The 12,166-nt window shown below is 39.9% G+C and overlaps 1 protein-coding gene across 3 annotated transcripts in view; it reads left to right on the top strand.

The window, feature by feature from the left end:
- The window catches only part of LOC143029198 (failed axon connections homolog), a 62,018-nt gene that overhangs the window by 36,334 nt on the left and 13,518 nt on the right, over nt 1-12,166 (top strand). For 2 of the 3 annotated variants that reach the window (XM_076191751.1, XM_076191750.1), the window contains exon 4: nt 4,299-4,495. In XM_076191751.1, the coding sequence (XP_076047866.1) occupies nt 4,299-4,495 (197 nt within the window). Of the gene's footprint in view, nt 1-4,298; nt 4,496-6,547; nt 6,754-12,166 lie in introns of all 3 variants that reach the window. The other variant, XM_076191752.1, reaches the window with a different exon arrangement.

Below are 12,166 nucleotides of genomic sequence, written 5' to 3'. Positions count from 1 at the left end.
TTAGCTTGTTAAGTGTAGTTGGGAAGGCTTATGAGAGGATCTTGATTGAGAGGATTAGGAGAGGAACAGAGGGAATGATTGGTGAGGAGCAGTGTGGATTTAGGACAGGTAGAGGTTGCATAGATCAAATTTTTGTGGTAAGAGAGATATATGAGAAAGCCATTGGAAAAGGTAAGAATGCTTTTTGGGCTTTTATGGATCTGGAAAAGGCTTATGACAGGGTAGACAGAAAGGCACTGTGGGAGGTCTTGCAGATATACAGGATAGGAGGAAAGCTTCTAGGAGCTGTCAAGAGTTTTTATGATAGTAGAGCATGTGTCAGGATTAGAAATGGAGAGAGTGAGTGGTTCGAGGTAAAGGTGAGACTACTTCAGGGATGTGTTATGTCACCCTGGCTGTTCAACTTAAACATGGATGGGGTGGTGCGAGAGGTAAATGTAAGGGTGGTGGGTCTGGGATTGGAGATGATTTAAGAAAATGGAGAAAAGTGGGAGGTAAGCCAGCTGTTGTTTTCGGACGACACTGCACTTGTAGCAGGATCAGAGGAGGGATTGAGGAAGTTGGTGACAGAGTTTGGGAGTGCGTGTGAAAGAAGAAAGTTGAAGATAAATGTGGGTAAAGGTAAGGTGATGAGATGTACAAGGGGTGAAAGTGGCAGCAGACTGGAAGTGAGCATTAAGGGAGAGTGACTGAAGGAAGTGGATAGTTTTAGATACTTGGGTGCAAATGTGGCAGGAAAGGATGGAATGGAGGTGGAGGTAGAATGTAGATTGAGAGAAGCAAGTAAATGCCTTGGTGGATTGAAAAGTGTAATTAGGAATAGATATTTGGGAATGGATGCTAAGAGGAGATTATATTTACCTAGTTGTATTTTGCGGGAAGGGGAGCTATGCTCGTGATGTCCCGCCTTTGTATCTTGCAGTGTCTAGTTTGTTTTTAAACTCATGAATGGTTTTTGCGCATACTATTTTGTTGTCCAGTTTGTTCCAAGTGTCCAAAACTCTATGAGGAAAACTGTTTTTCTTCAGTTCTCTTCTATAGCTATGTTTTTTTATTTTCTTTCCATGTCCTCTTGTGTTTCTTTTGTCCCAGTTAAGTAAGTTCTCTCTATCGAGTACCTCTGTGCCTCTCATGATTCTGTAGATGGTCAATAGGTCACCTCTCTCTCTTCGTTGCTCCAGTGTCGGTAACTCCAGTTTAGCCAATCTCTCCTCGTATGATAGGTTTGCAAGTGCAGGTGCCATTTTTGTAGCTGCTCTTTGGATTCTTTCTATTTTCTTTATATTCTTTTTGGTACTGGGGGACCACAATGTCGCCGCATACTCTAATCTAGGCCTTATCAATGTAACCAATATTTTTTTTATCATGTCTTTGTCCAAGTATGTAAACGCCACTTTTATTGATCTTAGCAAGTTGTAAGTCTCCCCGACAATTTTGTTAATCTGTATATCATAGGACAAGTCGTTCGTGATAATTACTCCCAAATCTTTTTCTGATCCTACTTTCTTTACTTCTTTGGTTCCAATTGTATATATTCCTGATATGAAGGAGTGATTGTGCCAACAGCACTGTATGGGGCAGAAACATGGAACATAAGAGAGGAAGAGAGGAGGAGTTTGAACGTGTTTGAGATGAGGTGTCTTGAGAAGTATGATACGGGTTACTAGACTGGATAGAGTGAGAAATAAGGAGGTGAGGAGGAGAACAGGGGTGGTAAGGGAGTTGGGAGATAGGGTGGATAAAAGAGTATTGGGATGGTTTGGACACATGGAAAGAATGAGTGAAGAAAGACTAGTAAACGAGGTATGGAAGGCAGATGCGAAGGGAGTGAACTTGAGGGGGCGACCTAGGATGAGATGGATGAATGGGGTGAAAGGGGCTCTGAGGAAGAGGGGAATGTCTGTTGAGGAAGGACGGGAGAGGACAGAAGACGGGTGAATGGAGAATGGTTGTATATGGATAATGTGATGCATGAGGTGGGATGGGGGGTGAGGTAGTATGTGTGAGAAAAATTTGACGCAGCCCAAAGGGATTTCTCCCCGTCTTCTCCTTTTCTGCATGAGAGGATGGAGAGGGGGGGTCGCCAATTTAATGAAGCAGCCTTGCTGTGGATGTGCTGTGTCTTGCAACACTGCCTCTGACCCAGGGCTGTGGACAGGATGCAGGGATGACCCGTCATTCAGGAGGTGCCAAGATAAGAGGGAGGGTGGAGGGGAGTGGAGTGTATCTAGGGATGGAATGAGTGGGAATGGTTATTATGCCTTTTTCTTTTTGGCTACCTCCCTTGTAAGGGGGAAAAAGCCTATGGTATATGTATGTATGTAAGATTATATGTACGATTGCTTGTGTGTGTATCTTGTTTTGATGTGTTTTTGTGAGTGAGTGCTTATTGCTTTTACTGTTTTATTTGATTTATTAATTTATTTGTATATGATAGGTATGCGCTGAATGGCCTACCAGATCTGGCGCTTGGCCTTCAAGCCAAAAATTTCATATCAAATCAATCAACCATATTCCTAAACCACTTGAGGTTTGATTGGAGAAGGAACCTAGAGAGATTGGCCTCTACGATTCTACTATCGCCAAGCTAGGCCTGGGAAAGTATCCTTTTTGGTGTAAACCCACTATGGAGGTCTGCATCTGTACTGGTGGTAAACAACAACACGATACTCATTATTAAGGCACAATTTTTAAAACATTCCTCTAAACACAAGACATCCATCCTTATCTACTCTGATGGTTCCAAGTGTGTGCAAGGTGTTGGCTCTGCTGCAGTTCTTGCTGAAAAAATTATCAAACCAAGTTACCCTCCCTTTGCTCAAATTACACTACCAAAGTTTATGCTATTCTTTTGGCAGGTAGAGAGATCTACTATTGTAGCACAAGTGAGCAAAGCTTTATTATATATATACAGACTTAAATCGTGTTTTACTCTGCTGCAGTTCTTGCTGAAAAAATGATCAAATTTAAGTTAAGTTACCCTCTCTTTGCTCAAATCACACTGCCAAAGTTTATGCTATTCTTCTGGCAGTCAGAGAGATCTACTATTGTAGCACAAGTGAGCAAAGCTTTACTATATATACAGACTCAAATAGTGTTTTACTCTCTCTACGGCAAATTTTGCCTGCTCATCCACTGGTGCATGAGGTGCAGGATTGGCTGGTCCTCCTGCAATCCCGAAAACATACCAGGGTGAGCTTTTGTTGAGGACCAGGTCACACCATCGTCATGGGGAATGAAACGGCGGATAAAGCTTCAAAGTTGGCAGCAGCTGATCTGCAGCAGACTTCCACCATTCATGTACCCCTTGGCGACCTTAAGGAAAACATACACACCTATATACAAAAACAAGTGGCAGTATAGGTGGAGCACCTTACTTAATAATGTGAAGTTTAAAGGGATCTGTCTCCTTATAGGAAAATGGGAATCCTCCTGTAGTCCAAATGGGAGGGATAGCATTGTACTGACTAGAATGCAAATTGGATATACATATCTAATGCACAGTTTCTTGATGAAAAGTGGGGACAAGCGGTGGGCTCTGTTCTGTTGCACATGTCAAACTCCCTTCACTGTACAACACATTAACAGAATACATTTGTTACCACTGTGAGCGGTGAGAAAGTACAATCACGGGCAAGTCCATGAAGGATTTACTTGATGATAGCTGTAATATAGCCCTCCTAACTAAATTTCTAAAACTCATCAAACATTACCATCTCATATGAATCATTGTGATTTTAATTTTAATTTGTAGTATTATTGCCTTGGACAATACATCGACCTTTTAGTTTTTACAGGGCTGAATAGCCCTTGATGCTCTAGTGCTTGGCTTCTGAGCCAGAATTTGATAATCCAATCCATTCCAATCCCTAGGCACAAGCCTCGTAGCAAAACCCTACCTAACCTGATAAGAACCACATACCTGCACTCAAGACACCATCTAGCATTAAAATGGTACCAACACAGAATAGGCTTGGCCACAGATTCAAATTGTTCCAGGTACAACCAACCCATAGAGGATGCAGATTATCATACACGACAATGCCTCACATTAACAATTCTAGGATGACAACACAATCTATCTCCCCTGAGTGACTTATGGTCCTGCCTGGAGGCTGTTGCCAGTTATCTGAAGTCTGCAGGCCCTCTGCAAGGGAGACCAGGGGCAACGGATTGGTTCATTGATTGTCTCGAGAGGAGTACAAATGTATGAATTGTCTTGGCCACTCCCTGCCTTTATAAGGAGGGAAAGGCTATTGGTACATACAGACAGCTATAATGTTTATATATTTTAACAGATTGATTGTGAGGAACCTATGGGGCCAAAAGGTAAGCTTCCATGGATTACCTTGAATGGAAAGGAGATGGCCGACTCTCAGCTCATTATGGAGGAACTTGGCGTAAAGTACGGCAAGGACTTCAGTAGTAACTTGACAAAAGAACAAAATGCTGTGTCCAGAGCCTTCTTGATTATGGTAGATGAACATTTGTACTGGTAAGTTCTTGAGACGGAACATGTCAGGTACCTCAATTCAACAAATTCATCTTCTTCTTTTTCTTCATATTCTTCTTTGTATTCTTCTTATTCTTATTCTTCTTATTTTTCTTTGTGTTCTTCTTCTTCTTTGTATTCTTCTTCGTATTCTTCTTTTTCTTCTTTGTATTCTTCTTCCTCATATTCTTCTTCTTCGTATTCTTCTTCTTCTTCTTTGTATTCTTCTTTTTCTTTGTATTCTTCTTCATATTCTTCTTCTTTGTATTCTTCTTCATATTCTTCTTCTTTGTATTCTTCTTCTTCGTATTCTTCTTTGTATTTTTCTTCTTCTTCATATTCTTCTTCTCCTTCTTTGTATTCTTCTTCTTCTTCGTATTCTTCTTCTTTGTATTATTATTATTCTTTGTATTATTCTTCTTCATATTCTTCTTCTTCTTCATTGTATTTGTCTCCTTCGTATTTGTCTTCTTTGTATTCTTCTTGTTCTTTGTATTCTTCTTCTTTGTATTCTTTTTCTATGTATTCTTCTTTTTTGTATTCTTCGTATTCTTATTATGTATTATTGTATTCGTATTATTCTTTGTATTCATGTTATTCTTTGTATTTGTATTATTCTTTGTATTCTTATTATTTTTTGTATTCGTATTATTCTTTGTATTCACATTGTTCTTTGTATTCGTGTTGTTTGTATTTGTATTGTTCTTTGTATTTGTATTGTTCTTTGTATTTGTATTGTTCTATTCGTAGTGTTCTTCATATTTGTATTGTTCTATTCGTAGTGTTCTTCATATTTGTATTCTTCGTATTCCTCTTCTCCTCCTCCTCCTCCTCCTCCTCCTCCTCCTCATTCTCCTCATTCTCTTCGGTGAAAGTGCTCAGACATTTGTAAAAAGATGGTCAAACAAATAAAAAAAAGAAAGTGCTGCTGTAATCAAGTGATCAAAAAGTCTAAATTAGAGTGCAAATCGATAGCAGCACGTGGTGTGCTGGGAAAGCCAGAGAGTGCAAGCAGTCCTAAGGGATTTGTAAACGGCCTGTAGGCTGACCGCGCGCATCTGTGTGAGCCAAGCCCCCCACCCCCCACCCACTGGCAGTTGTAGATCCAAGCCAGTGATATAATTCAAAAGTGTTGACAAAGTGTATAAAGTGCAAGTATTAAGTGTACTTCTGGTATATACAGCTGTGGCATTGCTGATGCAAGAAGAACCAAATTCAGTGACCCATCACCCCTTCCAACCCCTGTCCACCTGCCCCTCCTCCATCCTCCCCAGCCGGGTGTAAAATGAAATGACCGCTTCCACCCCCCCCCCCCCTCTCTCTCTCTCTCTCTCTCTCTCTCTCTCTCTCTCTCTCTCTCTCTCTCTCTCTCTCTCTCTCTCTCTCTCTCTCTCTCTCTCTCTCTCTCTCTCTCTCTCTCTCTCTCTCTCTCTCTCTCTCTCTCTCTCTCTCTCTCTCTCTCTCTCTCTCTCTCTCTCTCTCTCTCTCTCTCTCTCTCTCTCTCTCTCTCTCTCTCTCTCTCTCTCTCTCTCTTTTTCTTTCTTTCTCTCGTGTGAATAAAAGGATAGTATTTTCATATGTCTGTATATAATATGATAGATTGTTTTAAGATGCCTGTACATAATGTATGATAGACTTGAGCAGATATATGAGGGTACTTGATAGTTGCCAAGATAAGAGGGAGGGAGGAGGGTGGAGGGGAGTGGAATATATAGGAAATGGAATGGGTGGGAGTGGTTTCTATGCCTTTTTCTTTTTGGCTACCCCCCCCCCTGTGTAAGGGGGAAAAAGCCTTTGGTATATGTATGTATGTACTTGATAGTTAATATGATCCTTTGGCTTGTTTATATATTGATAGTGGCTTAGAGTAAAAACTATTTGCATTTAAAACCAGTGCTTATATATGGTACAAGGAAAAGCATGAATTTTCACTACAGTTTTCATGAAGAAAGTAATTCAAAATAAAGAACATGTATATTATAATTTGCCATTCTTCCAGTATATCAAGTTGCTATAGTAGATGTTGAATTGGTAATTTTTATTGTTTGCATGTAGGGGCTTGCTAGTATGGCGGTATGTAGTGGACATGGGTCGTGTGTTGATAGAGCAGATGGAACTTCCCATCATGTACCGTCTAATGTGGCCAATGATGTTGAAGAAAATTCGTAAGTCAGCATGGATGCAGGGTGTTGGTAGGCATGAGAATGACGTGGTGGAAAACATCATGAAAAAAGACTTGAAGGCCATTTCAGACTACTTGGGTAAGTAAAACTTGGTGTTCTGCGATAGACAAAGGATTTTTCTCATTTTCCAGCCTATTGCTCCTTTTCACCCTCCCTCTCTCTCCCCTCCTTTTCAGCTGGTCGTCATGCATAATCTTGGCTAAGACTAATACACTTTGAACCATATCTTCATTTTAATTTCTTGTTTCATAATCCCCATCTGGGGTATTAGCTGCATGTTATTGCAGGATTAAAAGCTTCTAAATAGCATGCAGCTGATACTTTAGGGTCTATATGGGGTGCCCCTATGGACCAGAGTGACATATTTTGTCTGTGGAAGAGGACATTTCTATTCATATACTGCAACTGTCCCTCCATTATGCTGTCCTCCCACCTTTGTTACTGTCCTGCACCATTTCTCAGAATATACATTTTCTCATTTTGCTGAACCCTTTGGTTGGGGAAAAGGATACTACCAAGTATTTCCACTTGAATTGTATGAGGCGACAAAAACGGGGAGGGGATAGGACTAGGCATCCTCCCTGTAGCCCCAAAGGGGACATTCCTAAAAAAAGTAAAGCCATAAGAAGGCCTAGGAGTTTTCCAACCAGTACCCTAAGGTTTGGGTCTTTTAATATGCGTGGATGTGGTACTAGCCGTGAAAGCATGATAACTGATGTAGAAGTTGGTGAAACAATTGCAAATAGTGATCACAACTTAATTAGATTTAAATTGCTAAAAAAAATTAAGATAGATACTTGTGTATCTGAAATACCCGATTTCAGTAAAGCTCAGTTCATAGGACTATGTCAGGAGCTTCAGCTTACAGATTGGGAGGCAAAGTTAAGTGAAAGACCTGTAGATCAGATGTGGGAAATATTTCAAAATGCACTTACTAAGATGATTCATACTTGCATCCCATTTAACCACTTCCATACGGTGACGCCTACGTAGGCGGCATGAGGAGCAAGTGGGTACTCGATGATGCTGATGTCACCATCTTGATTATATTTATTGTAGTCGTACCTACGTAATTTCCATTCTCTCTAAACTGGCTCCATCAACGAACGATTGAACACTGACTTTATTTTTTATAATGCGATTAGTATGACACAACATTGCACGTCAGGCAGCTAATGCTGCCAGACGTGCGATGTGCCCCGGAGTTAAGCGGTTAAGGACAGATGCCCCCCCCCCCCCCCCAAATCAGGCTCTCCCAAAATGGCTCAACAAAGAAACTGAAAAAGGTATTGCTAAAAAGAGTCAGGCTTATTAGAAATACAAGTGCTCAGGTGCACCTAATGACTATCAAATTTTTGTAAAAATTCAGAGACAATAAAAAAATGAAAATGACAGTATGAAATGAATATCGCTGATAAATCCAAAGAGAATTCCAAAGAATTCTACAGTTACATTAGAGATGAAAAGGATATGAAGAATCACATTGGCCCACTATTATCTTATGATGGTCAATTTGAATATTCAAACTAAGGAATGTGTGATATTTTAAACAACTATTTTAGCTCCGTATTCATGAACGAAATGCCTCAAAGTGAACTCCAAACTGAAACCTGTGAAAAATCTAGGTTGAACTTACAGGTACTATGGTAAATATAACAAAAGAAAAAATTAAAAGGTGTCTCAATCAATCAAATCAGCCATCCCGAGTCCACTGCTGAACAAAGGCCTCCTTCATAGCACTCCATGAATCACACGACTGTGCCACCCTCTGCCACATCACTCCTGCAAACTTCTTGATCTCGTCTCTCTACCTTCTGTCTGGTCTCCCTCTTCCATGCTTCCTATCTCGTGGCATCCACTTAGTAACGCACTTGCTCTATCGCTCATCAGTCGTTTGCACTAACTTGCCTGCCCAATTCCATTTCCTCTCTTTCACCGCCTCCACAATATCTTACATTCTAATCTGCTCTCTCACCCAACTTGCTCTTTTTCGGTCTCTCAGCGTTATTACCATCATTGATCTCTCCATTCACCTCTGTGCTGTCCTTAGTTTTGTTTCCATTGCCGTCATTAGTTTCCAAGTCTCGCACCCATAGATTATTGCTGGCAGAATGCATCGATTATAAGCTTTGTTTCAAACATAAAGGTAGAAAGCCTCTCAGGATTTTATTATACTTACCAAATGCTTTCCAACCAATTGTAATGTGTCTTTTTATTTCATTATCATGATCTTTCATCACTTTCACCATCTGCCCTAAGTAATTATACTTCTCAACTTCTTCAAGACTCTCCCCATCAGTTACAATCTCTTTACTTTGAACTTTCGTGTTGAACATACTTTGGTTTTACTTTTATTCATTTTTAAACTTTGAGACTTTCTTTGTTTAGATCAATCAGCAATCAGCATTTTCGTATCTCTCTACATCCAGTTTACTCTTAAAATCATGGGATGCTTATAAAGCCTACAGAATTCTTACTAGCAATGAATCAATCCATTGCCCCAGGTCTCTTGCAGAAAGTCCATGGCTCCCAGGTAAAGCTCTGTCTATCGGGCAAGCCCATAAATCAGTGAAGGAAGAGATATTGTGTTGTTGTCTGAAGCATTATACGATAATGTGTTCATTGTTCTCTGTGTAGTGGTTGCATTTAAGGCAGTTAAAAGCTCTTGGTATGTAGATACATTGATCCTATGGCCAGGCCAAATTTGTGTTTATACTATTTTGATTTATGCCTTTACTTTTTTTAGGAATATCCCCTGTGGGGCTACAGGGAGAAGGATGCCTGGTCCCAATCCCAGTCCCTTTTTTCTCGCCTCTTACGATCCAAGTGGAAGTACTTGGTGGCAGTATTCTTTTCCCCCACCACAGGGTAGAATAGTTATCTGGTGTGGAGTGTATTCAGGGATGGAATGGGTGGAAATGATTTTATGCCTTTTCCTTTTTGGCTACCTCCCTTGTAAGGGGGAAAAAGCCTTGGTATATGTATGTACTATTTTAATGGTTGTGTATGGATGATATTTTGATGCAGCTCAAAGGGATTTCTCCATTTTTCACACGAGGAGACAGGGAGGGTCACCATGTATATGAAGTAGCCCTGTTGTGGGTGTATTGTGTCTTGCTGCATTGCCTCTGACCTGGACAGTGGGCAGGAGATAGAGATGAGCCATTGTCTGCAAGGAGCTAAGTTGAGAGGAAAATGATAGTGGTAGATAGGGGTGGAATCTGTGCCTTGGCTGGCTACCTCCCTCATAAAGGGGAAGAAGCCTTTGATATACATAATAGACTCTTTTAATGCTGGATGGTGTCCTGATTGCATTTTCAGGGGCATAACTTAGTTGTATAGTGAAGGAGACCTGTGGTAGGAGGGGAGCAGAAGTTGTCCGCTCTCCTAGTGTGCAATGGTGTAGGAAATTGTCAAAATTGATAGAGGTCTTTGGCCTGGTTGGGGGACAGTGTTAGATCAATTAATCCATTGCCCCTGGTGTCTCTTGTAGAAAATTCATGGCCTTCGGGTAATTGACAAAAGCTTCCTGGTGGGTCCACAAGTCACTTAGGGAAGATGTATTGTTGTTTAGGGATTGTTAGTGTAGGGTATGGTAGTAGGTGTTCTGTGTCCTCTGTGGTGGTTGCATATGGGACAGTTTGAATCTGGCCAGGCCTATTGTGTTAGTACTGCTTTAAGGCTGGACCACATGTGTGCCAGTATACTTATGTGGGAGGATTTTTTCTGTGGGGCTGTCTGGGGGTTGTTGGAGTGTTGAGTTTGGACTGTTTTGAAGGGATTGTTTAATGATCACAGTATGTGTTGGTGAGGATGCTTTGTATGGTGTAAGTGGTAGATTGTTATAAATGTTTTAGCATTATACTGCTTTTTATGTGTATGTGTGTGTGTCTATTTACCTAATTGTATTATATGGGAAGAGTGTTGTGCTTGTAGTGACCTGTCTTTTGTATCTTTCAGCATCTAGTTTGTTCTTAAATCCTTGTACAGTTTTTGCACATTGTTGCCTCATCCAATTTGCTCCAAATATGTACCACTCTGTGTGGGAAACTATTCTTTTTCAGATATTTTCTATAACTATCTTTTTGGAGTTTTTCATCTCTTATTTTTCTCTTATCCCACTTTAATAAATCATCTCTGTCGAGGACTTCCATCCCTTTCATAAATCTGTAAATGGTCAGTAGATCTCCTCTTTCTCTTTGTTCTAGGGTTGGTAGTTCCAATTTGGACAATCTTTGTTCGTATGTCAATTTAAAGTGTGTTGGTGCCATCTTTGTCATTGCTCTTTGGATTCTTTCTAATTTCTTTATATTATTTTTAGTACTGGGTGTCCATAGTGTCACACCATTCTCCAATCTTGGTCTTATCAGTGTGATTGATATTTATTTTACCGTTTCATCATCCAAGTAATCAAAGGCCACTTTCATTGATCTTAGTAAATTGAAGGTTTCTCTGACTATTTTGTTGATATTCTTGTTTGGTGACATGTCTTTGCTAATAATTACCCCTAGGTCCCTTTCCAAGCTAACTTTTTTACTTCCTTTGTACCAATTTTATTTTGCCCTGATATTCTATTTTTACTTTTTTTCAAACTCCATCATACTGCATTTCTTAATGGTGAAGTTCACTTCCCACTTTTGAGTCCATTCCCAGACTTTATCCAGGTCTTTCTGTAGTGATTCACAGTCTTCCTCTGTACTTGTCTGGTGACATGTCTTTGCTGATAATTACTCCTAGGTCCCTTTCCGATCTTACTTTTTTCGATATTCCATTTTTACTTTTTCCAAGCTCTGTTATACTACATTTCTTGATGTTAAAGTTTACTTCCCACTTTTGACTCCATTTCCAGACTTTATCTAAGTTTTCCTGTAGTGATTCACAATCTTCCTCTGTACTTACTTTCTTTAATAGTTTTGCATCATCTGCAAAGAAGCTCGTATAACATTCCACACCTTCATCCATGTCATTTAAATATAAGGCAAACATAATCAGAGCCAATACAAAACCTTATGGGACTCCACTTATTACTTCCCAGGTTGAGTATGTCTCTCTTAACTGCTATCCTCATTTTTCTTCCAGTCAAGAAATCTTTGATCCATTCCAATAATTTTCCTTGAATACCACCTATTGATTGCATTTTTCTTAATAGCTTTTTGTGTGGTACTTTATCAAATGCTTTTTGTAGATCTAGAAGACCACACTCCACCCATCCATCCCTTTCTTGTATTATTTCAGTTAGTCTTGAGTAGAAGCAAACCAAGTTGGTGGCACATGATCTTCCTTGTCTAAATTCAAATTGTGTTGGATTCAGTATATTTTTTTCTTCCAGATATTTAACCCATCTACTTTTGATAACTTTTTCACATATTTTTGCTATTGTGCTTGTAAGGGAGACCGGTCTATAGTTAGTTGGATTTTCCTTGTCCCCTCCTTTATATATTGGTACAATATTTGCATTTTTCCAATCCTGTGGTACCTTTCCTTAAGTAAG

This window comes from Oratosquilla oratoria, chromosome 10, assembly GCF_046742065.1.
Source record: "Oratosquilla oratoria isolate Oo_2021 chromosome 10, ASM4674206v1, whole genome shotgun sequence".
Lineage (NCBI taxonomy): Eukaryota > Metazoa > Arthropoda > Malacostraca > Stomatopoda > Squillidae > Oratosquilla > Oratosquilla oratoria.
The sequence above is the reverse complement of the archived record's forward strand: the minus strand, read 5'-3'. Positions and strand labels throughout refer to the sequence as shown.